General features: G+C 41.0%; 3 protein-coding genes across 6 annotated transcripts in view; 2 read left to right on the top strand and 1 right to left on the bottom strand.

Annotated features, from left to right (window-relative positions):
• The first annotated feature begins 280 nt into the window (after positions 1-280).
• Positions 281-5,079, top strand: slc66a1 (solute carrier family 66 member 1). 2 transcript variants are annotated; one of them, XM_058085795.2, is made up of 9 exons: positions 294-421; positions 947-1,004; positions 1,338-1,531; positions 1,605-1,734; positions 1,972-2,059; positions 3,055-3,212; positions 3,304-3,396; positions 3,971-4,156; positions 4,349-5,079. In XM_058085795.2, the coding sequence occupies exons 3-9, from the start codon at positions 1,341-1,343 to the stop codon at positions 4,433-4,435; spliced, it is 933 nt and encodes a 310-aa protein (XP_057941778.2). In that variant the 5' UTR covers positions 294-421; positions 947-1,004; positions 1,338-1,340; the 3' UTR covers positions 4,436-5,079. The 2 variants fall into 2 exon arrangements, with proteins under 2 accessions (XP_057941779.2, XP_057941778.2); XM_058085796.2 differs by lacking the exon at positions 947-1,004 and having other exon boundaries at positions 281-421.
• A 77-nt stretch (positions 5,080-5,156) lies between these two features.
• On the top strand, positions 5,157-21,282 carry nr1h5 (nuclear receptor subfamily 1, group H, member 5). 2 transcript variants are annotated; one of them, XM_058085793.2, is made up of 11 exons: positions 5,157-5,312; positions 5,372-5,454; positions 7,555-7,681; positions 10,465-10,845; positions 10,924-11,064; positions 12,340-12,467; positions 12,541-12,733; positions 19,109-19,228; positions 19,300-19,371; positions 19,507-19,620; positions 19,871-21,282. In XM_058085793.2, exons 3-11 carry the CDS (start codon positions 7,585-7,587, stop codon positions 20,083-20,085), a joined length of 1,461 nt encoding a protein of 486 aa, XP_057941776.2. In that variant the 5' UTR covers positions 5,157-5,312; positions 5,372-5,454; positions 7,555-7,584; the 3' UTR covers positions 20,086-21,282. The 2 variants fall into 2 exon arrangements, with proteins under 2 accessions (XP_057941776.2, XP_057941774.2); XM_058085791.2 differs by having other exon boundaries at positions 12,538-12,733; positions 19,871-21,281.
• Positions 20,499-21,734, bottom strand: part of brpf3b (bromodomain and PHD finger containing, 3b) — a 17,533-nt gene continuing 16,297 nt past the window's right edge. For both annotated transcript variants that reach the window (XM_058085784.2, XM_078798099.1), the window contains exon 13: positions 20,499-21,502. In XM_058085784.2, the coding sequence (XP_057941767.2) occupies positions 21,319-21,502 (184 nt within the window). In that variant the 3' untranslated portion in view covers positions 20,499-21,318. The remainder of the gene's footprint in view (positions 21,503-21,734) is intronic.

Raw genomic sequence — 21,734 nt, 5'->3', positions numbered from 1 at the left:
AGGAAATCAATATAGCACCAAAGTTTGAATTGGTCTTTTAGCATAAATATTTAATTAACTTTATCCTATTTAAAAGTTGTAGTAAATCACAAGAGTGTGACAGAGTCAACTTAATGGAACCCAGCCACCACCTCACGTGACTAACAGAATTATCAGCCATTAATGTAAGGAGTCGGTTCATAAAACTTACTAGCTATAACAAAAATTTCGAATTATGTAATAAGGTAGTGTTATGAGCTAGAAGGGACAATAAGGTAACAATTTTAACATTTGTATTTAGAATGCAGAAGTCTGTTATAGTATCCGGAAGTGATACAGAACACGTGACCTGTGGAGTGAAACGTCGCACGAGCTGATTGAGTCAGCAGTTTGTCCTCAGTCGGCTGACAACGTAAGACATTATTTCCTTCCTTTTTAAAAGGTAAGACTTACTTCAGTCCTTGACCGTCACGTTGTTGAAGCATATTACGCAAGCTGGTCACTAATTGTGCTTAGAAAGAACGACACATTATTGTTATTGCTGTCTCTTTCGCAACTGCGTTCGAAAAATGTAAAGCTGGTGACAGCGTTGACTAATGACTTGAGTCCCCCCTTCACACACACACAAATTCACTGCAATTTTGGCAACGTTTATTGATATTTGTTGAGAGTGTGTGAAATGTTTGTACGCCGCCATGGTCGTGCCGTACACTACATGAGCACAACACGGATATTAAAAGCTTTCTTGGTGGGGTTTGGGGGTACTAAATGCGAGTATTTTATTGAGTGACATTTATAGAAATATATGCTTCGTTTCCCAATTCTGTTTCCGCCTGAGCGGAGCTTTATTTTGAAGGATATTTATGTCCCTTGCGATTGGTTCACTGTGCATCACGTGATATAACCACTCAATCCAATCATCTCGCAGCTAGGTTGTTTATTGTCTGCTTCCTTGTTTTTACCTCAGCTCCCTCGAGGCGTTTGTCTTACCCAGGTTATTCCACCGGTTCCCAGCTGCCACACAGGTTAAGAAACATTTATTGCTTTGTTATTTTACTATCACTTCATGCGTTTCTATGGACGTTACTGTTAAATAATGAAAGTAATACATGTTTTTATGATTTAGCTTGCAGTTTGTCGGATGTAGGAAACCTCGGTTGATCTAATCAGCGGGACAACAGTGATATGTCTGAGCAAGCAATGTTTCGGTAGCCATTGAGATTGTTGTACATATATGACGTCATTCAGATGTTAAAATGTGTTATTGGATGTGTGCTGTCTACTGCTTAACTTTCTCTACTCATCATTTATTAGGAGACTACAAGACTTTGTTTGAATCCTACTATTTCTGTCTGCAGATTATGTTTCCGCACAGAGACCTCATACACGGACCTTCTGGGTTGGCCACAAGTGGAAACCTCTCTACGTTGTGCCCCAATGGGTCCGAATGGGTTTGGGAAGGTCTCGGCGAATGCGCCCAGGACGCTAGAGATATGGCCAGCATCTACCTGGGCCTGCTGTCCATCCTCTGCTTCATGATGTCCTCGTTGCCGTAAGTAACAGCCTTGGCTTCACGCCCCCCCCATAACCAATACACATCTTCTTATGTCATATTTTGTCCACAGGCAGTACTACAGCTCGTGCAAAACGGGTAATATGGACAGCGCCCTCTCCATTTGGTTTCTGCTGCTATGGCTGGGGGGTGACACCTGCAATCTGGTTGGCTCCTTTCTGGCAGATCAGCTTCCACTTCAGGTTGTTGCCTTTTAACTTGGATGATGTTCGGAGTGCATTAGAAAGTAAAGTGTGCTGAGATGAGCGCAGAGCCCGCAGAGGGGTGACGGACAGTTTGGGGCAAGCCAATAGAGAAAAGAGAACCGGGGGGTGGCTTAAATTGGATCCACAGTCTCTTCATCTTACAGCTTCATTGACTTGAATATGTGGAAAGTGACTAATAACTTTGTTTTCTTTTGTGTGTCTGTCGTTATTTAGACGTATACTGCGGTTTACTACGTTTTGGCAGACCTGTTGATGCTGGCCATGTACTTGTACTACAAGATGAAGAACAAAATGGATGAAAGTAAGTCTTTAGAGAGGTCATCTGCCAGGGCTTTGAAGCTAACTCTACCAATCAAAATACTATTTTTTTTTCTCAATTTCCGCTCAATATTTGTTCCAGCTTATAGTTACCGCGCTTCAATCAAACTACGGTTTGGGTCAAACAGGAGAGGCGCACGTTAATCCTGCGTCAAAAAAAGACAGTAAAAGGAAATGAACGCATCATTAACGCGTTAATTTTGACAGCGGGACTTGTCAGCAGGACTATTATCTAAATGTTGCATTAATCGTACAAAGTTCACAGTCAGCAGTGATGTCAAACTGATATTTAAAAAAATATATTATTTTTAATCAGGCTTTTAACTAATATTTTTAAACTTTTCTTGCGTTTTTATCGTTTTAGTCCTATTTTATGCTCTTAGTCTTTAGCTTTTAACTCCAGTATTTCCTCAGGGGGGGTCCTCCACACTGGGGGCTGTGTCGGGTCTGGGTCCCTTTGACCCGGCCGGCTGGGGGTTCCTCCCTTTTGATGTGGGGGTCTGCCCGTCTGTCGGAGTCGGGGGTCCCGGGTGCTGGCCTGCGGCTCCTCCCAGTGTGGACGGCCCCAAAGGTGGCGTTTCCTTGATCCTCAGTGCCATGCCATGTCTCCCTACTGTGTGTGTGGGTGTGTGTGTTTAGTATGGAGGGCGGGAGGGAGGGAGAGCCTTTCTTTGTAATTGTTTTTCCTTTTAATTGTGGTAATTGTTTTTAATTCTGTAAAGCACTTTGTGTTGCATGTCTTTGCAGGAAAAGTGTTCTACAAATAAAGTTGATTTGATTTGATTTCGGGGAAACAACTTTCTGCTGTCATTGCGGTCTCGTGTCTTCCAGACACAGGAAGATGTCACAACATCACATGTCGCTGTCATACTTGTTCCCTATATTGTTGACCTTTGGCCTTTTCAAGCCCTCGTCTGGAGGAATGTGCTGAAGTGTCTCTCCTAAGTATTGACGCTGAACTTTCTCTCCTCTCTCCAGACAGGAGGGTTTTACACATGGTGGGTGTGACCTGCATCCTGAGCTGCGCTACAGGCCTCACGCACCTCCCTTGGTGGGGCGCTGCCCGACAGGAAGTGATGCCCTTGGGGTACAGAGGGCGCACGTTGCTCTCCAATGTTAATCTCGCCACCGTCAGGGTGAGACGCATTTGTGTAAAACTTCCCGTACATTTCCTGCGATATTCACCAAAATTATTATTGTTAATAATTTTGTTGTATTGTCTTTCAGTCTTTCACTCCCAAAGAGATCATTGGTTTCTCCATCGGCTCTGTGTCGTCTGTGCTCTACCTGTTTTCCAGACTCCCTCAGATGTACACCAATGTGAGGACTTTTTTTATTTACATTAAATTTACGAGTGGTTAGCGCACAGGCCTCACAGCTAGGAGACCCGAGTTCAATCCCACCCTCGGCCTTCTCTGTGTGGAGTTTGAATGTTCTCCCCGTGCATGCGTGGATTTTCTCCGGGTACTCCGGTTTCCTCCCACATTCCAAAAACATGCTAGGTTAATTGGCAACTCTAAATTGTCCATAGGTATGAATGTGAGTGTGAATGGTTGTTTGTCTATATGTACCCTGTGATTGGCTGGAGACCAGTCTAGGGTGTACCCCGCCTCTTGCCTGAAGACAGCTGGGATAGGCTCCAGCACCCCCGCAACCCTCATGAGGATAAGTGGAAGAAAATGAATGAATACATTTACATTAGAAGTCTCTCATGAATGCAAATGGACTAAGAAATAATCTGTCCCAGGGTCAAACTATGACCATGATGACGATGTTCCACAATAATGAAGTATCAAACACTGTTACTATGACGATGTGTCATGTGTATTGTGCAAGTTAGTTGAAAATACTTGGCACTTACATCTTGTACTGATGGAACATGTTGTTCTCTCAGTTCAAGAGGAAATCCACCGAGGGTGTCTCTTACTTCCTGTTTGCGCTGGTCATCCTGGGAAACACCACATACGGCCTGAGTGTGCTGCTGAAGAACCCAGACCAGGGCCAAGGAGAGAACAGCTACGTCATCCATCACCTGCCCTGGCTCATTGGCAGCCTCGGAACGCTCTCCCTGGACCTCTGTGTATCCTTCCACTGTTTGAGTCAAAGCCCGTGTCACCTACTTGCTACATTTTATACAAAGTGCGCGTATGTGTGTGTACTACAATATATCAAGTATCCTAAGAGTCAGCATACTCTTGTCTGCACGTGCATTAGCGATATAGCTTATCCCGTTCTTTTCTGGTCACGTGACTTCCTCAACTCAGTACCTCAGATTTCCATCCAGTTCTTCATTTATCGCAAAGCGGCAGCGAGGCTGGATGCCAGTACCCCAGAGACAACTCCTCTGATGGGGAGCTAAACCGCCTCACCCCCACTAAACCACTCAGTCCTCAAGATCACTCAATCACAGTGGAAATAGTTTATTTTTTAGTTGTATAGTTTTATTTATTCTACTCATGTTTTGTGATTTTTACCAGAGGGATGATATTACTGGCATTCCCGCTGAGCCCCAGGCTTAGTTTTAAAACGGAGCAAAGGGTTTTTAGGACGGCTTAACTGGAAGGAAAACGGATATTTCTCGTATTGATGTTAACACAACCTTTAAAAGAAATATTTTACAAGTTGCCAAACATTTGCTGCTGCATGAATTCCTGTGATCAGGTTTACATAACTGCAATTTTAACTTTATTTTTATAATTTTGACTTGTAAATGTAGACGCATATTTACAGTTGTCATTTTATTCATCACATTTTTTTGTGTATTTTAAATACATTTCAGTTGTTGGTTTTATGGTGCTTTTATTTTACTTTTTAAATTTTAAACACAGACACACGACCAGTTGGATTTGCACTGGTGATCACTGGTGAGCACGATAGTATTATGCACGTTTAATTATTTACAGTTCTACTGGACATTCTCACTTTTTTTGCACACTTTATAATGGGAGGGGGCGTTTTATCAGGTCAGTGTACTGTTAAAAAAAAATAAACAATTTCATTCTACTTGCTGTCCTTTTTTTTGCTTTCATTTTTCTTTGAATGCGGAGTTATGATATACGTACCCCCTCCTTCATTGTTTCACCTCATTTTTCACTTCTCATTCTTCCAGGTCAAGTTTTTACCCTTGGACCTGAATGCAACGTTGAACCCTTGTGCTGTTTTTCCTTCATTAGCCCACTCACAGTGGACCTTTTGGCACCTAAAGCAGCGACAGCCCACCCACTCGGGAGACAAAGGTCGGCGATATTTTGTGTGTGTTTGTGTGTGCGTTTTTGTGATGATGTATTTTTTTCAGACGGGGGAGTCGGAAGGGAAGCAGCCATCCATCATCGGGATGAACAGAGATAAACACAAGTCTAGAGGGAATGTCTTAATGAGGTACTTGACTATAATGCTAAAAATATCTTCATACTTAAACCCTCTGACATTATTTTATTTCATTTATGAACTCTCAAGCTCTAGTCCTAGTCCCTAAACCTGATCCCGGCCCCTAGGCCAAAACAGTATACCTTATCTACTACAGTAAAGTCTCGTTATATCGATATCGGTTATAACGAATTACTACTTATTATGATACTATTTTCATTTCCCGGCAAATTTCTAGTCTTTTATGATATAATTAGTTCCGTTAGTACGATACCCGGTTATTATGATAATCCGGTTACTATGATGCCCTTTTCATCTCCCGCCAGCCAATTTGGTCTGCTTATATCGATACAAAAGCAGCTTAAATCAATCTTTGCTTAAGGATTTCAATATCAAAAAAGAACACGGCGAACGGCTGCTTCCGCCCCACATAGCTGGCCAAACACATGCCTGTATAGAATCTATACACACGAGAGAAACCACGAACGCAGTTGGTTCTTCTGTTGCAGGCATGTGTTTGGCCAGCTATGTGGGGCGGGTTGAGCATGACCTGTGAACCAGAAAGTGCGGGAATCGGTGTGTGTGCTGCGCTCTTGTGGTGGAATTGTGAAAAATAAAGTTAACTGGAAGCAGCCGTTCGCCGTGTTCTTTTTTGGTATTGAAATCCTTAAGCAAAGATTGATTTAAGCTGCTCGACATTGTTCTATACAATTGTTATATACTATAACATACTATATGTTCTATACTATATAGTCGAGTGCATTATTGCCCACTTTTAATGCAGTTCGGCGCAGGATCGGATATATGGATAGTCCGGTTATATCGGTATTTTTTCCGACTCCCGAGAATATCGATATAATGAGACTTTACTGTATAAGGTACATGGATTTCACATACAACTCAAACAAAGGTAAAACATCGCCCTCTGGTGGATGTGTTCAGTCAGTCACCTCCTGTTTACATTCCACTTCATGATATGCACAGTCAGCCAAATCAGTGTTGACCTTGTCCACTCCGTTCACATCATAACTCTTCCTGAGTTAAGGCCATTATCAAAGCAGCCTGATCATTTGTTTGTAAAAAAAAACGAATGATTTACGAGGTGGCAATGAGTGTCAAAGCACTTGATGATTGTGCTGTGTCACATTCATTTTGTTTCCCCTCCTCATTCTTCTCCATTTCTTATTCCTTCCTAAACCATCTCAGATGTAACTTTACTAAAGGTTTGCATTAACTATAAAATACACAAGAATAAAGGAATAAAATCTGCATGTGATCCAAACAATGCAGCGTTTGTGTTTGCTCAGTGTTGCAAACGTACACTTTGGCCGTGAGTCAACAGCAATTTTTTTTTTATTTTTTAAAACCATCGATCGTGATGATCCGGTCGTCTTCCTCAGCCAGCAGCATGCTATGTGTCAAACTAAAATTTACAAGCTGCTGTCTTGCAGTGTGATTTAGTGTCGGACCCGTCATCATCATTATCATCATCTCCTCGGGGAGCAGATAGGAGGAGGTCTTCTTAAATCAAACCAGTGTCCAATATTAACTGCAGCACAAACACAGCGTTGATAAACAAAAGGCAGAGTAAACAGAGTGTAGTAAATAATTCATTAAACAAGGCCGCTTAAGTTTAGAAATCATAATAATTGGACTATTTCTAATAATGGACAAATATTCATACACATTATATAAATACATACAAACACACCAAAAGTGTTGCACATCCCTAATAGTGTTAGCAGAGAGGTTAAAGGTCACCATGTTTCCCCTCCAAAGATGACATGGTTTTGATGTATGAAGTCCCAGCTGTTTGGATCCCAGTCCTACACTGGGTGTCCCCTCTTGGTCCGCGCCCCCTACCCTCTCCACCTCCCTCGGGGGTCCTGATGGAACCTCCTCCAACACTTCATCATCTATCACAGACCCCAACCAGCAGCATTCAGCTGGACACTTCCTCTCAGAGACCTGAAACACATCTTAAGGGGGGATTGGGCACATTTTTTATTTATTTTGGTCTTCAGAAAACGTGACATGTGTGTATTGGGACATGCTTGATGACACACTGTGTGTGTGTGTGTGTGTGTGTGTGTATATGTGTGTGTTTGTTAGTACACGCAGAGACACTCTTGTTGTGTCCAGATGAGAGAGTGGACAGACTTGGACATGAACTTCACAGCGGGAGGTTTTCTCTCCTCCTCGGACTCTTACTGCTCCACGGAGCCCATCCAGTTCTACGGTAAGTAGTCCGTCTTCAGTTTTAGACATTCAACTCGGTGTCAAATTACAAAAATGCTTATTATCCCATTTTTCTCTGATTGTAAAAAATTGTCTCTGTAGAAAATAATGGAAATTGAAATAATCCTTTCCGAGGTCAAACTATGGCCATTATACCAGTCTACATACAATGTTTTAAGTCACCTTTTAACAATATTACCTGTCATACAAGTGGAAAATGAAGCAAACCTCTCGATTATAATATACAGGGTGAGTCATGAGTAGACAAGAAAAAATGTCCCAACAGGGGGATGTCAAAATACTCGGTAAACAAACCGGTACACGCAATGTCTTATTTTAACATTAACTTTATGCAAGTGTAAAAAGAAAAACATATGGTAATGGTAATGGTTTTATTTCATTTGAACATGCATCAGATTACAATTGAGTGCATCCCATAATCAGTTCACAGTTCCACATGTCCAAAAGGAGTAGGAAGAAGCAAAGCTTATTAAATCCTACCCCTCCATCTGGTACTTTTACAATCAGTAACTGTTACATTTGTTCACTTCCTGCTTTCCTAATATAAGTTTTTTTGTAAAGTTTTTTTAAAAAAAATTAATAAAAAAAAATTACTACATAAGTACTAATAACGTGTGAAATCGTGTGTGTGTATATATATATAAATAAGTAATATAAACTAGAAAACAGTAATAGAAATAGTAGTATAATAGTTCCATGGTCAAAGTGTGGCCATCATAAAAGTTTAATTAACTCTACAGGAAATGTTGCGTTTAAGCATTATTAACTGTCATGAAAGTGTAAAAAGAAGTTAACCACTCCAAAAACAGTCTCAACTATCAACTATAACTTTAATAGGTCTGGAAGGAACCAATGACATTTTCTGGCTTTTTTCTTGTCAACTTCCATTCATCCATTCATTTTCCTCTGCTTGTCCGGGTTGCGAGGGCAGCAGTCTCAGTTGGGAAGCTTCCCGGTCCCTGACCACCTCCTCTAGCTCCACTGGGAGGACACCAAGGCATTCCCAGGCCAGCTGTGAGACATAATCCCTCCAGCGTGTCCTAGGTCTGCCATGGGGCCTTTTCTCGGCTGGGCATGCCCGGAACACCTCACCAGGGAGGCGTCCGGGAGGCATACGGACTATGTATGCCTGAGCCACCTCAACTGACTCCTCTCGATGTGAAGGAGAAGTGGCTCTACTCTGAGATACTTAAACTCCTCCACCTGGGGCAGGACCCCACCCATTTCCGACTGTGAACCATGACCTCTGATTTGGAGGTACTGAGTCTCATCCCAAAAAAGCATAAAAAGTATTTTAAATTCAGGTGTTACGCATACTGAATACTCTTGTACGTACTTTTTATTCACTTCAGGCTCCAACAGCTTTGACAAAATATTTTATAAAAAAATAAATATATATATAAAACCCATCACTGTATATAATTGCATAAAATAACTTTATTGATAACGAATAACTTGCCTTGATTTTATAGTATACAGCGGAACCTTGGTTAGCATCATTAATTTGTGGACTAACTGAAACCGATGCTAACCAAATCAACTTCTCCCATCAGAAATAATACAATGTAGCTTGCTAACAAAACGGCAACCGGAACCGGAAGTCAACTGTGTCACCTGTCAACAACTGACCTCTGATTCCGGTTACCATTTTGTTACAAAGCTATGCTAACAAGAGTGCTAACCAGGCAACATTTTGGCATACATTTTGTACATTAACTGAAAAACATGCTAGCCAGGGTGGACGCTAACCAAGGTTTTACTGTATATGTGCTTTTCACCATTTGAGGAAAACACATAGCTCCAAATTTTGTCCATAAATAAATATAATATAGTACTTTTAAAAATAATACTATGTAGGTAAGGTAGTAAAAGTGGTGGTAACACAATACAATGCATATCTGTGCCAAAACCAATGTATTGATAAATCACAACGACCAAGTCCAAATTGAAAATAATGTTTTTCTTCTCATATCTAAGCACCAAATGAAAACACGACCTCTCACCCTGCAGGGTAAATATACGCGAGGCAAGGTCCACGGTATGTGTGTGTTTTTAATTTTAAAGGGACAACGCTACTATGATGTACTCTAAAATGTATGTGATGAATGAGTAAAATTATACACTGTAGGCTATGCTAGCACGGTAACAATGACTTGTAGTGTAGTTTCACTCCTGCGACTCTTTTGATCAATGCTGTTTATTTGGCACGCAGGGAGGTCCCAGCATGCAATGCTAACTAGCTCACTGCCGCTGTTGTTGGCTGCCAAACATGTGTGGGATGGAAAAGGGAGGGATGAGCAGGGAGGTTGTTTAGACAGTTTGCTAACGGTTTGTAAACACTTGGGTCACATGATATTGTGATATCATTCAGAGCGGCGTCTAAACCGAGATCACAATCCACATTCCTTTTAGTCATCTTAGCTAATATTTTTATTGTATGTATGAGTTTAGGGACATGGTCTTTGTTCTATGAGAGTCCAGCTGCTCTAAAATGTCTTCTCACTGGAGACCAGACTTCAGACGTGGACAGAAATGCAGAGAAGACGTCACTGGGACTTCCTCTGCTTCGTCTGTGTGACACGTTCACAAGCTTTGTAGTCCAGACCCAAAGAGCCATGACACATGAGGAACAACACAATCGCAGTCTGTGAAATGTTTGCAGCATTTCTTGAAATGCTGGCTTTTCAATAGAGTGTCAGTATTATGTCAGCTCACTGTTCTAATCGAATAACCAAATAGTCAAATGTTCTTTCTTCAAATCAGACATGTTGGCTGACCCCCTGGGCTGCCCCCTCCCGGAGCCCGACCTCCAGCTGTTCTCTTACTGCCCTCAACCATACAACGCCGCCAATCTGTCCTTCCCCCTCTACGACTCCCCATCTTCCTCCACATCCTCGTCGTCCTCGCAGCCCGGCCACGCTCCATACCATTTCGATTTACTGGAGGGACCCTGTGAACCCGTCCCGCACGAGTCCCACTGCGGAGGCCTGCCGCAAGGCTTCGGACTATCCGGTGTGCCTGTGGTGAGGAGGTCACGAGTGGGGTCTGGCAGCAGGATCCGAGGTCAGGATGAGCTGTGCGTGGTGTGTGGGGATAAAGCGTCAGGGTATCACTACAACGCCCTCACCTGTGAGGGATGCAAAGGTGATCACGATATTACGCCGCCATTGCCGTGCCATTGATGTCTGATGCTAATGACGTCCTTGTGTTGTTTGCCTGCAGGTTTTTTCAGGCGTAGCGTGACGAAGAAAGCCGTGTATCACTGTAAGAGCGGTGGCGGCTGTGAGATGGACATGTACATGCGCAGGAAATGTCAAGACTGTCGCCTCAGGAAGTGTCACGCTGTTGGAATGCTGGCTGAATGTGAGTAGAACGTTGGTTAATATAGTAAACATATCCCAGGATGTTGGTGAACGTTGAAGTTAGACAATGTTTGAAAATGTTGGAGAATTTGCAAGATGTTGAAGGAAGTTTGTAAATGTTTAAGTTGATGTAAAACGTTGCAGAATGTTTTAAGAACGTTGCGCAATGAGGTTCCAATTTTGGCAAAACTAGTGGCAAAAAAACCCCGTCATACTAACCCCTTATGATTTTTGTCAAAAATCACTGCCCTCAAACCCTGGCATTTTCTGCTGTTTTTGGATGCTTCTCATGCCCCTGTTGAGTGTGTGTGAGGTTTCCTGTTTTTTTGGACCAGAAAAGTGCATTAGAAGCAAAGTTGAAAAAAACAAAACAACAAAAACGACATACTAACCCCTTATGATTTTTGTCAAAAATCACTGCCCTCAAACACCGGCATTTTCTGCCATTTTTTGATGCTTCTGATGCCCCTGTTGAGTGTGTGTGTGAGGTTTCCTGTTTTTTTGGACCAGAAAAGTGCATTAGAAGCAAGTTGGAAAAAAAACAACAAAAAAAACAACATACTAACCCCTTATGATTTTTGTCAAAAACCACCACCCTCAAACACTGGCATTTTCTGCCATTTTTGGATGCTTCTGATGCCCCTGTTGAGTGTGTGTGAGGTTTCCTGTTTTTTTGGACCAGAAAAGTGCATTAGAAGCAAGTTGGGAAAAAAAACTCCAAAAAAAACCCTGACATACTAACCCCTTATGATTTTTGTCAAAAATCAACACCCTCAAACACGGGCATTTTCTGCTGTTTTTTATGCTTCTCATGCCCCTGTTGAGTGTGTGTGAGGTTTCCTGTTTTTTTGTTGTTTTTTTTTTTTTTACCAGAAAAGTGCATTAGAAGCAAGTTGGAAAAAAACGACATACTAACCCCTTATGATTTTTGTCAAAAATCAACGCCCTCATGGATGCTTCTCATGCTCCTGTTGAGTGTGTGTGAGGTTTCCTGTTTTTTTTGTGGAATATTTCCGACTGGTGTACAATGGTATAGAATAGGGATGCTGCCATCTGGGTGTTATGCTGCCCATTCCCATAGCGATCATCCATGAGTGAGGTCACATGATACAGATCACATGGATGAACTTTTCAGGTTATTTATGATGAGTGCTCTGAGTTCCTGCTGCTGCAAATGTCCTAGTTGATGCTTATGATGGTGGATGACAACAACAACAAAGAGGAGTCCTGCCAAAACAAGTGTACAGTAACACTACTTCCTACTTTCTGTTCACAGGCCTTCTGACGGAGGTCCAGTGTCAGTCCAAACGACTGAGGAAAGGAGGAAGAGGAAGAAGACATGCGGACGAGGACAGTGCAAACAGTCGTCATGTCAGCTCCACCAGCAGAGTACACAGTGGACAGGTGAGACATGGATGGACATGTTTGTTTATTGCTTCCAGTGCCTATCAGACGGGTATCAACTGTACTGCAGCAGGTAGCTGGGGCCACGTTAAGCCGAGAACAGAAGCACATCGTGGACAAGATGGTGGAGGCCCATCGAGAGTGTCCAGTTGTGGATGGCAACCACTGCAGAGTGATGCAGCTCTTTGATTGGCTGTGTGCAGAGGAAGGGGAGGGGCTTCCTGAGGTTGCGTCACAACTTCTGCAGTTTGCCAAGGCAGTGCCAGGTAACACCCAAGACAGACAACATGAAGCAACATTTAATGAATCATTCATAAAAATAATTATAATAATTAGAATAATAACATCCATAATCTCTTTTTATGTTTCTGGCATTTTATGCCATTTTTGGATGCTTCCTGGGCCCTCGTTGAGTGTGTGTGAGGTTTCCCTTGCGTTTTTGACCAGAAAAGTACATTCAAAGCAAGTTGAAAAAAACGACATACTAACCCCTTACGTTTTTTTTCAAAATCACAAAATTTAATACTGGCATTTTATGACATTTTTGGGCTCTTCTGGGCCCCCTGTTGAGTGTGTGTGAGGTCTCCGCTGTCATTTTGACCAGAAAAGTGCATTTTCAGCAAGTTGAAAAAATTGAAAAAAACGACATACTAACCCCTTACGTTTTTTTCAAAAATCACAAAATTTAATACTGGCATTTTATGCCATTTTTGGGCTCTTCTGGGCCCCCTGTTGAGTGTGTGTGAGGTTTCCGCTGTCTTTTTGACCAGAAAAGTGCATTTTCAGCAAGTTGAATAAATTGAAAAAAAACGACATACTAACCCCTTACGTTTTTTTCAAAAATCGACACCCTCAAACTTTGGCATTTTATGCCATTTTTGGGCTCTTCTGGGCCCCCTGTTGAGTGTGTGTGAGGTTTCTGTTGTCATTTTGACCAGAAAAGTGCATTTTCAGCAAGTTGAAAAAATTGAAAAAAACGACATACTAACCCCTTACGTTTTTTTTCAAAAATCACAAAATTTAATACTGGCATTTTATGCCATTTTTGGGCTCTTCTGGGCCCCCTGTTGAGTGTGTGTGAGGTTTCCGCTGTCATTTTGACCAGAAAAGTGCATTTTCAGCAAGTTGAATAAATTGAAAAAAACGACATACTAACCCCTTACGTTTTTTTCAAAAATCGACACCCTCAAACTTTGGCATTTTATGCCATTTTTGGGCTCTTCTGGGCCCCCTGTTGAGTGTGTGTGAGGTTTCCGCTGTCATTTTGACCAGAAAAGTGCATTTTCAGCAAGTTGAAAAAATTGAAAAAAATGACATACTAACCCCTTACGTTTTTTTTCAAAAATCACAAAATTTAATACTGGCATTTTATGCCATTTTTGGGCTCTTCTGGGCCCCCTGTTGAGTGTGTGTGAGGTTTCCGCTGTCATTTTGACCAGAAAAGTGCATTTTCAGCAAGTTGAAAAAATTGAAAAAAACGACATACTAACCCCTTACGTTTTTTTCAAAAATCGACACCCTCAAACTTTGGCATTTTATGCCATTTTTGGGCTCTTCTGGGCCCCCTGTTGAGTGTGTGTGAGGTTTCCGCTGTGTTTTTGACCAGAAAAGTGCATTTTCAGCAAGTTGAAAAAATTGAAAAAAACGACATACTAACCCCTTACGTTTTTTTCAAAAATCACAAAATTTAATACTGGCATTTTATGCCATTTTTGGGCTCTTCTGGGCCCCCTGTTGAGTGTGTGTGAGGTTTCCGCTGTCTTTTTGACCAGAAAAGTGCATTTTCAGCAAGTTGAAAAAATTGAAAAAAACGACATACTAACCCCTTACGTTTTTTTTCAAAAATTGACACCCTCAAACTTTGGCATTTTATGCCATTTTTGGGCTCTTCTGGGCCCCCTGTTGAGTGTGTGTGAGGTTTCCGCTGTCTTTTTGACCAGAAAAGTGCATTTTCAGCAAGTTGAAAAATTGAAATAAATGACATACTAACCCCTTACGTTTTTTTAAAAAATCACAAAATTTAATACTGGCATTTTATGCCATTTTTGGGCTCTTCTGGGCCCCCTGTTGAGTGTGTGTGAGGTTTCCGCTGTCTTTTTGACCAGAAAAGTGCATTTTCAGCAAGTTGAAAAAATTGAAAAAAACGACATACTAACTAACCCCTTACGTTTTTTTTCAAAAATTGACACCCTCAAACTTTGGCATTTTATGCCATTTTTGGGCTCTTCTGGGCCCCCTGTTGAGTGTGTGTGAGGTTTCCGCTGTCTTTTTGACCAGAAAAGTGCATTTTCAGCAAGTTGAAAAAATTGAAAAAAAACGACATACTAACCCCTTACGTTTTTTTCAAAAATCGACACCCTCAAACTTTGGCATTTTATGCCATTTTTGGGCTCTTCTGGGCCCCCTGTTGAGTGTGTGTGAGGTTTCCGTTGTCATTTTGACCAGAAAAGTGCATTTTCAGCAAGTTGAAAAAATTGAAAAAAACGACATACTAACCCCTTACGTTTTTTTTCAAAAATCACAAAATTTAATACTGGCATTTTATGCCATTTTTGGGCTCTTCTGGGCCCACTGTTGAGTGTGTGTGAGGTTTCCGCTGTCTTTTTGACCAGAAAAGTGCATTTTCAGCAAGTTGAAAAAATTGAAAAAAACGACATACTAACCCCTTACGTTTTTTTTCAAAAATCGACACCCTCAAACTTTGGCATTTTATGCCATTTTTGGGCTCTTCTGGGCCCCCTGTTGAGTGTGTGTGAGGTTTCCGTTGTCATTTTGACCAGAAAAGTGCATTTTCAGCAAGTTGAAAAAATTGAAAAAAACGACATACTAACCCCTTACGTTTTTTTTCAAAAATCACAAAATTTAATACTGGCATTTTATGCCATTTTTGGGCTCTTCTGGGCCCCCTGTTGAGTGTGTGTGAGGTTTCCGCTGTCTTTTTGACCAGAAAAGTGCATTTTCAGCAAGTTGAAAAAATTGAAAAAAACGACATACTAACCCCTTACGTTTTTTTTCAAAAATTGACACCCTCAAACTTTGGCATTTTATGCCATTTTTGGGCTCTTCTGGGCCCCCTGTTGAGTGTGTGTGAGGTTTCCGCTGTCTTTTTGACCAGAAAAGTGCATTTTCAGCAAGTTGAAAAATTGAAATAAATGACATACTAACCCCTTACGTTTTTTTAAAAAATCACAAAATTTAATACTGGCATTTTATGCCATTTTTGGGCTCTTCTGGGCCCCCTGTTGAGTGTGTGTGAGGTTTCCGCTGTGTTTTTGACCAGAAAAGTGCAATTTCAGCAAGTTGAAAAAATTGAAAAAAACGACATACTAACCCCTTACGTTTTTTTCAAAAATCACAAAATTTAATACTGGCATTTTATGCCATTTTTAGATGCTGCTGAGGCCCCTGTTGAGTGTGTGTGAGGTTTCAGCTGTTTTTTTTGACCAGAAAAGTTCATTTTCAGCAAGTTGAAAAAAATGACAAAAAACGACATACTAACCCCTTACGTTTTTTTCAAAAATCACAAAATTTAATACTGGCATTTTATGCCATTTTTGGGCTCTTCTGGGCCCCCTGTTGAGTGTGTGTGAGGTTTCCGCTGTGTTTTTGACCAGAAAAGTGCAATTTCAGCAAGTTGAAAAAATTGAAAAAAACGACATACTAACCCCTTACGTTTTTTTCAAAAATCACAAAATTCAATACTGGCATTTTATGCCATTTTTGGGCTCTTCTGGGCCCCCTGTTGAGTGTGTGTGAGGTTTCCGCTGTCTTTTTGACCAGAAAAGTGCATTTTCAGCAAGTTGAAAAAATTGAAAAAAACGACATACTAACCCCTTACGTTTTTTTTCAAAAATTGACACCCTCAAACTTTGGCAGTTTATGCCATTTTTGGGCTCTTCTGGGCCCCCTGTTGAGTGTGTGTGAGGTTTCCGCTGTCTTTTTGACCAGAAAAGTGCAGTTTCAGCAAGTTGAAAAAATTGAAAAAAACGACATACTAACCCCTTACGTTTTTTTTCAAAAATTGACACCCTCAAACTTTGGCATTTTATGCCATTTTTGGGCTCTTCTGGGCCCCCTGTTGAGTGTGTGTGAGGTTTCCGCTGTGTTTTTGACCAGAAAAGTGCAATTTCAGCAAGTTGAAAAAATTGAAAAAAACGACATACTAACCCCTTACGTTTTTTTCAAAAATCACAAAATTCAATACTGGCATTTTATGCCATTTTTGGGCTCTTCTGGGCCCCCTGTTGAGTGTGTGTGAGGTTTCCGCTGTCTTTTTGACCAGAAAAGTGCATTTTCAGCAAGTTGAAAAAATTGAAAAAAACGACATACTAACCCCTTACGTTTTTTTTCAAAAATTGACACCCTCAAACTTTGGCATTTTATGCCATTTTTGGGCTCTTCTGGGCCCCCTGTTGAGTGTGTGTGAGGTTTCCGCTGTCTTTTTGACCAGAAAAGTGCATTTTCAGCAAGTTGAAAAAATTGAAAAAAACGACATACTAACCCCTTACGTTTTTTTTCAAAAATTGACACCCTCAAACTTTGGCATTTTATGCCATTTTTGGGCTCTTCTGGGCCCCCTGTTGAGTGTGTGTGAGGTTTCCGCTGTGTTTTTGACCAGAAAAGTGCAATTTCAGCAAGTTGAAAAAATTGAAAAAAACGACATACTAACCCCTTACGTTTTTTTCAAAAATCACAAAATTCAATACTGGCATTTTATGCCATTTTTGGGCTCTTCTGGGCCCCCTGTTGAGTGTGTGTGAGGTTTCCGCTGTCTTTTTGACCAGAAAAGTGCATTTTCAGCAAGTTGAAAAAATTGAAAAAAACGACATACTAACCCCTTACGTTTTTTTTCAAAAATTGACACCCTCAAACTTTGGCATTTTATGCCATTTTTGGGCTCTTCTGGGCCCCCTGTTGAGTGTGTGTGAGGTTTCCGCTGTCTTTTTGACCAGAAAAGTGCATTTTCAGCAAGTTGAATAAATTGAAAAAAACGACATACTAACCCCTTACGTTTTTTTCAAAAATCGACACCCTCAAACTTTGGCATTTTATGCCATTTTTGGGCTCTTCTGGGCCCCCTGTTGAGTGTGTGTGAGGTTTCCGCTGTCTTTTTGACCAGAAAAATGCATTTTCAGCAAGTTGAAAAAATTGAAAAAAACGACATACTAACCCCTTACGTTTTTTTTCAAAAATTGACACCCTCAAACTTTGGCATTTTATGCCATTTTTGGGCTCTTCTGGGCCCCCTGTTGAGTGTGTGTGAGGTTTCCGCTGTCTTTTTGACCAGAAAAGTGCATTTTCAGCAAGTTGAAAAAATTGAAAAAAACGACATACTAACCCCTTACGTTTTTTTCAAAAATCGACACCCTCAAACTTTGGCATTTTATGCCATTTTTGGGCTCTTCTGGGCCCCCTGTTGAGTGTGTGTGAGGTTTCCGCTGTCTTTTTGACCAGAAAAGTGCAATTTCAGCAAGTTGAAAAAATTGAAAAAAACGACATACTAACCCCTTACGTTTTTTTCAAAAATCACAAAATTTAATACTGGCATTTTATGCCATTTTTAGATGCTGCTGAGGCCCCTGTTGAGTGTGTGTGAGGTTTCAGCTGTTTTTTTTTGACCAGAAAAGTTCATTTTCAGCAAGTTGAAAAAAATGACAAAAAACGACATACTAACCCCTTACGTTTTTTTCAAAAATCACAAAATTTAATACTGGCATTTTATGCCATTTTTGGGCTCTTCTGGGCCCCCTGTTGAGTGTGTGTGAGGTTTCCGCTGTCTTTTTGACCAGAAAAGTGCATTTTCAGCAAGTTGAAAAAATTGAAAAAAACGACATACTAACCCCTTACGTTTTTTTTCAAAAATTGACACCCTCAAACTTTGGCATTTTATGCCATTTTTGGGCTCTTCTGGGCCCCCTGTTGAGTGTGTGTGAGGTTTCCGCTGTGTTTTTGACCAGAAAAGTGCAATTTCAGCAAGTTGAAAAAATTGAAAAAAACGACATACTAACCCCTTACGTTTTTTTCAAAAATCACAAAATTCAATACTGGCATTTTATGCCATTTTTGGGCTCTTCTGGGCCCCCTGTTGAGTGTGTGTGAGGTTTCCGCTGTCTTTTTGACCAGAAAAGTGCATTTTCAGCAAGTTGAAAAAATTGAAAAAAACGACATACTAACCCCTTACGTTTTTTTTCAAAAATTGACACCCTCAAACTTTGGCATTTTATGCCATTTTTGGGCTCTTCTGGGCCCCCTGTTGAGTGTGTGTGAGGTTTCCGCTGTCTTTTTGACCAGAAAAGTGCATTTTCAGCAAGTTGAATAAATTGAAAAAAACGACATACTAACCCCTTACGTTTTTTTCAAAAATCGACACCCTCAAACTTTGGCATTTTATGCCATTTTTGGGCTCTTCTGGGCCCCCTGTTGAGTGTGTGTGAGGTTTCCGCTGTGTTTTTGACCAGAAAAGTGCATTTTCAGCAAGTTGAAAAAATTGAAAAAAACGACATACTAACCCCTTACGTTTTTTTCAAAAATCACCTCAAACTCGGGCATTTTCTGCCGTTTGAGATGCGTATGAATGGTCCTCAGTGTTGAGATCCCCCCCCCTTAATGCATCCCATTAACTCCTTGTAATCCCCATCCAGGTTTTGACCTGTTGGATGTGTCAGACCAACGCGCACTCTTGTCAGCATCTTCACTGGACCTCATGTTCCTGCTCTCAGCACAGAACTTCTGCAGCAAGCATCCGACCAGGAACAGTCCAGGTGAGGGCACACGTGTCCGACAACAGCCTATCACATACCTGACGTGACTTTAAAGTTATCTCTCTGATCAGCATTGCAGCCTTTTAACAAAACAGCAACACATAATTGGATGAGACACGCCTGCTCAAAGGACATATCGTCAGGTGAGTCCCTATAAGAAATGTTGTATACAGAAAATATGTCATTTTTTAGATATATTGGTATCGGAATATCTGATATTGGAAATTGAGAGTTGGATAGTATCAGCATCGCCAGTAAAGACTAGTTTATGTGTACAGGAAGCAGCAAGGATCTCCTGAACCCTGTGCTTAACTTCTGCCACAGCATGGTGGCGCTGCAGGTGAGCGAGGCCGAATACGCCCTGCTGGGTGCCACCGCTCTGCTTTGCTCAGGTAATTATTATAATTAATAATACGTATAGTCATGTAGAGCAGGAAATGAAGAGTAAGTGCAGTAGTCACATGATCATCGATCCTGTTTGATGACACGCAGTTGAAGACCAGACACCTAAAAACACAACTCACATTTCATTCTGTACTCCATGTTGTACTGAGCAGCCAGGACAGAGATATGTGTGTAAAAAAAAAAAAAAAAAAACACCTCATCTGCCGTCACTGGTTCTTCTGTGTTCCCATCCTGCAGACCGTGCATCCTTGCTAGCGGCCAGCTACGTGGACCAAATGCAGGAACTGGTCCTGGATCTGCTGTCATGTGTATGTGGGACCCGTGCTGCAGCCGGAGCGGTGGGAGGAGGCGGGGGCCCGCAGAGGTTTGGTCGCCTCCTGGGTCGTCTAACGGAGCTTCGGACCCTGTGTCACGACTACCTTCTTCTGAGTCGATCAAATGGTAGAACCTGATAGAGGAGCACCACCGTGTGGCCATTGATGTGCACTACAGCGCACGCAATGCCAATAACTGCACACTTTATGTTACTTTTAGGGACTGAAAGCAGTATAAATCACTTTACAAATTTATTACAAATAAATCACCCCAAAAAGGTGTTCCTACCACAACATGGCAGTAATATACAATTTAATAATACATCAGCAAATATACTAGTAAACAGTAGTAATACAAGCCTCCTTACTTCATAATTATGATTTTTTTTAACAGGTGAGAACTCATTAAGACTCATTATTTGACCTCTAAGCATTGCAATACCGCTCACAACCACCAGAGGTCGTAGTTGAATCAGAACCTTGCATTGCACATTCATAGTAATACAAAAAAATAACACTTTCATTCATAAAAATGTGGAAAAAAGCCAATGTTCCATATTCCAAAATGTTTTAATAGAGCATTTATTTCCCCCGCGAGGAAGTAATCGATTCCAACAAAAGTATTTGGTGAGTTTAAAATATGCAAGTGGCACATAAGCTTATAAAAAGGTGTATGTTTATGATAGCTTTTAATAAATAGCTGGTCAGGGTGGAGCAATGGGTGGGGTGGGGGGGGGTCTTGTTAAAAATAACTAAAATGTATAACTTTGCTTGTTAAAATGTGTTTCTTTTTCATTTCTTATTAAAAGTCTCACAATTTTTTTTAAATATACAATTTAAAATTCTTGCTTTTTACCAATATAAATTTATTTCTATAAGCTCCGTCCTCCATAAATAAATTATTTCTCTTTGTATCAAAAAAGAGATAATTTCATCATTAATAAACAAACGCATGTGTAGTGTGTGTACATATATATATATATATATATACACACACACAATATAAACAGCATAACGTTGCCTAATTGGCCTGATTGAAAAACGCATTTAAAAAGAAAAATAGCAACATAAAATGAGATTTGTCATACACACATAATGTACACAACGTGTACCTTTGTACTGTACAAGTGTATCTGTAAAAGATTAAAATGTGATAAAAAACTATTGTATCAAAGATGGCAGTGATCCGTTCATAGGTCCTCTGCAATTTCATAAATATTTCAATTTCTCGTCTCTTGCGGCTTCTTGGCAGGTCAGCATCATACACACACACACACACACACATACGTTTGGACTCACTTGCATGTCAGCATACCCAGGATAACAGGGTGTAGGTTTGGGGGTGGGGGCAGACACTTTTTTGGAAGGGGTCTACAGGAAGTTGGAGGTGACAAAGCCTTGGCTGTGGCTGACTCTGCTCTGGTGGATCATGGCCCGGTCGAAGGCCACCTGCACGGACTTGCGGATGCTGGGTTTGCGGCCCTCCATGATGCGCAGCTTGTCGGCTGTGTCGTCGGCCCCCAGAGGTGTCAGCTTGTCACGGGGGAGCCACTGCCTAGAGGGTGGGTGGGTGGGCGGGACAGGAAGGAAGAAGAAATGTGAGACCTAGTGGTAGAGTATTTGTGTACAATTCCATAAAAATGGAAAAAGAGATAACTAAAAACTAAACTATAACTATATATGATGGTATTAATCTATCATTTTTATTTAATTTAAATAAAAACCATCAAAGCTGTATAAAGCAATTAAAAACATTCATTTTCTACCACTTATCCCCACAAGGGTCG

This window comes from Doryrhamphus excisus, linkage group LG17, assembly GCF_037039965.1.
Source record: "Doryrhamphus excisus strain RoL-2023G ecotype Guam linkage group LG17, RoL_Dexc_Guam_v1.1, whole genome shotgun sequence".
In the NCBI taxonomy this organism is placed as follows: Eukaryota; Metazoa; Chordata; class Actinopteri; order Syngnathiformes; family Syngnathidae; genus Doryrhamphus; species Doryrhamphus excisus.
The sequence above is the reverse complement of the archived record's forward strand: the minus strand, read 5'-3'. Positions and strand labels throughout refer to the sequence as shown.

Excerpts from the sequence above, each read along its gene's own strand:
- slc66a1 (XM_058085796.2), top strand. The coding sequence starts at position 1,341 with ATGTTTCCGCACAGAGACCTCATACACGGACCTTCTGGGTTGGCCACA. Across the intron at positions 1,735-1,971 it reads CAGATCAGCTTCCACTTCAG|ACGTATACTGCGGTTTACTA; the intron begins GTTGTTGCCTTT and ends GTCGTTATTTAG. Across the intron at positions 4,157-4,348 it reads CGCTCTCCCTGGACCTCTGT|ATTTCCATCCAGTTCTTCAT; the intron begins GTATCCTTCCAC and ends TCAGTACCTCAG.
- nr1h5 (XM_058085791.2), top strand. The coding sequence starts at position 7,585 with ATGAGAGAGTGGACAGACTTGGACATGAACTTCACAGCGGGAGGTTTT. Across the intron at positions 10,846-10,923 it reads CACCTGTGAGGGATGCAAAG|GTTTTTTCAGGCGTAGCGTG; the intron begins GTGATCACGATA and ends GTTTGCCTGCAG. Across the intron at positions 19,229-19,299 it reads TCCGACCAGGAACAGTCCAG|CATTGCAGCCTTTTAACAAA; the intron begins GTGAGGGCACAC and ends CTCTCTGATCAG.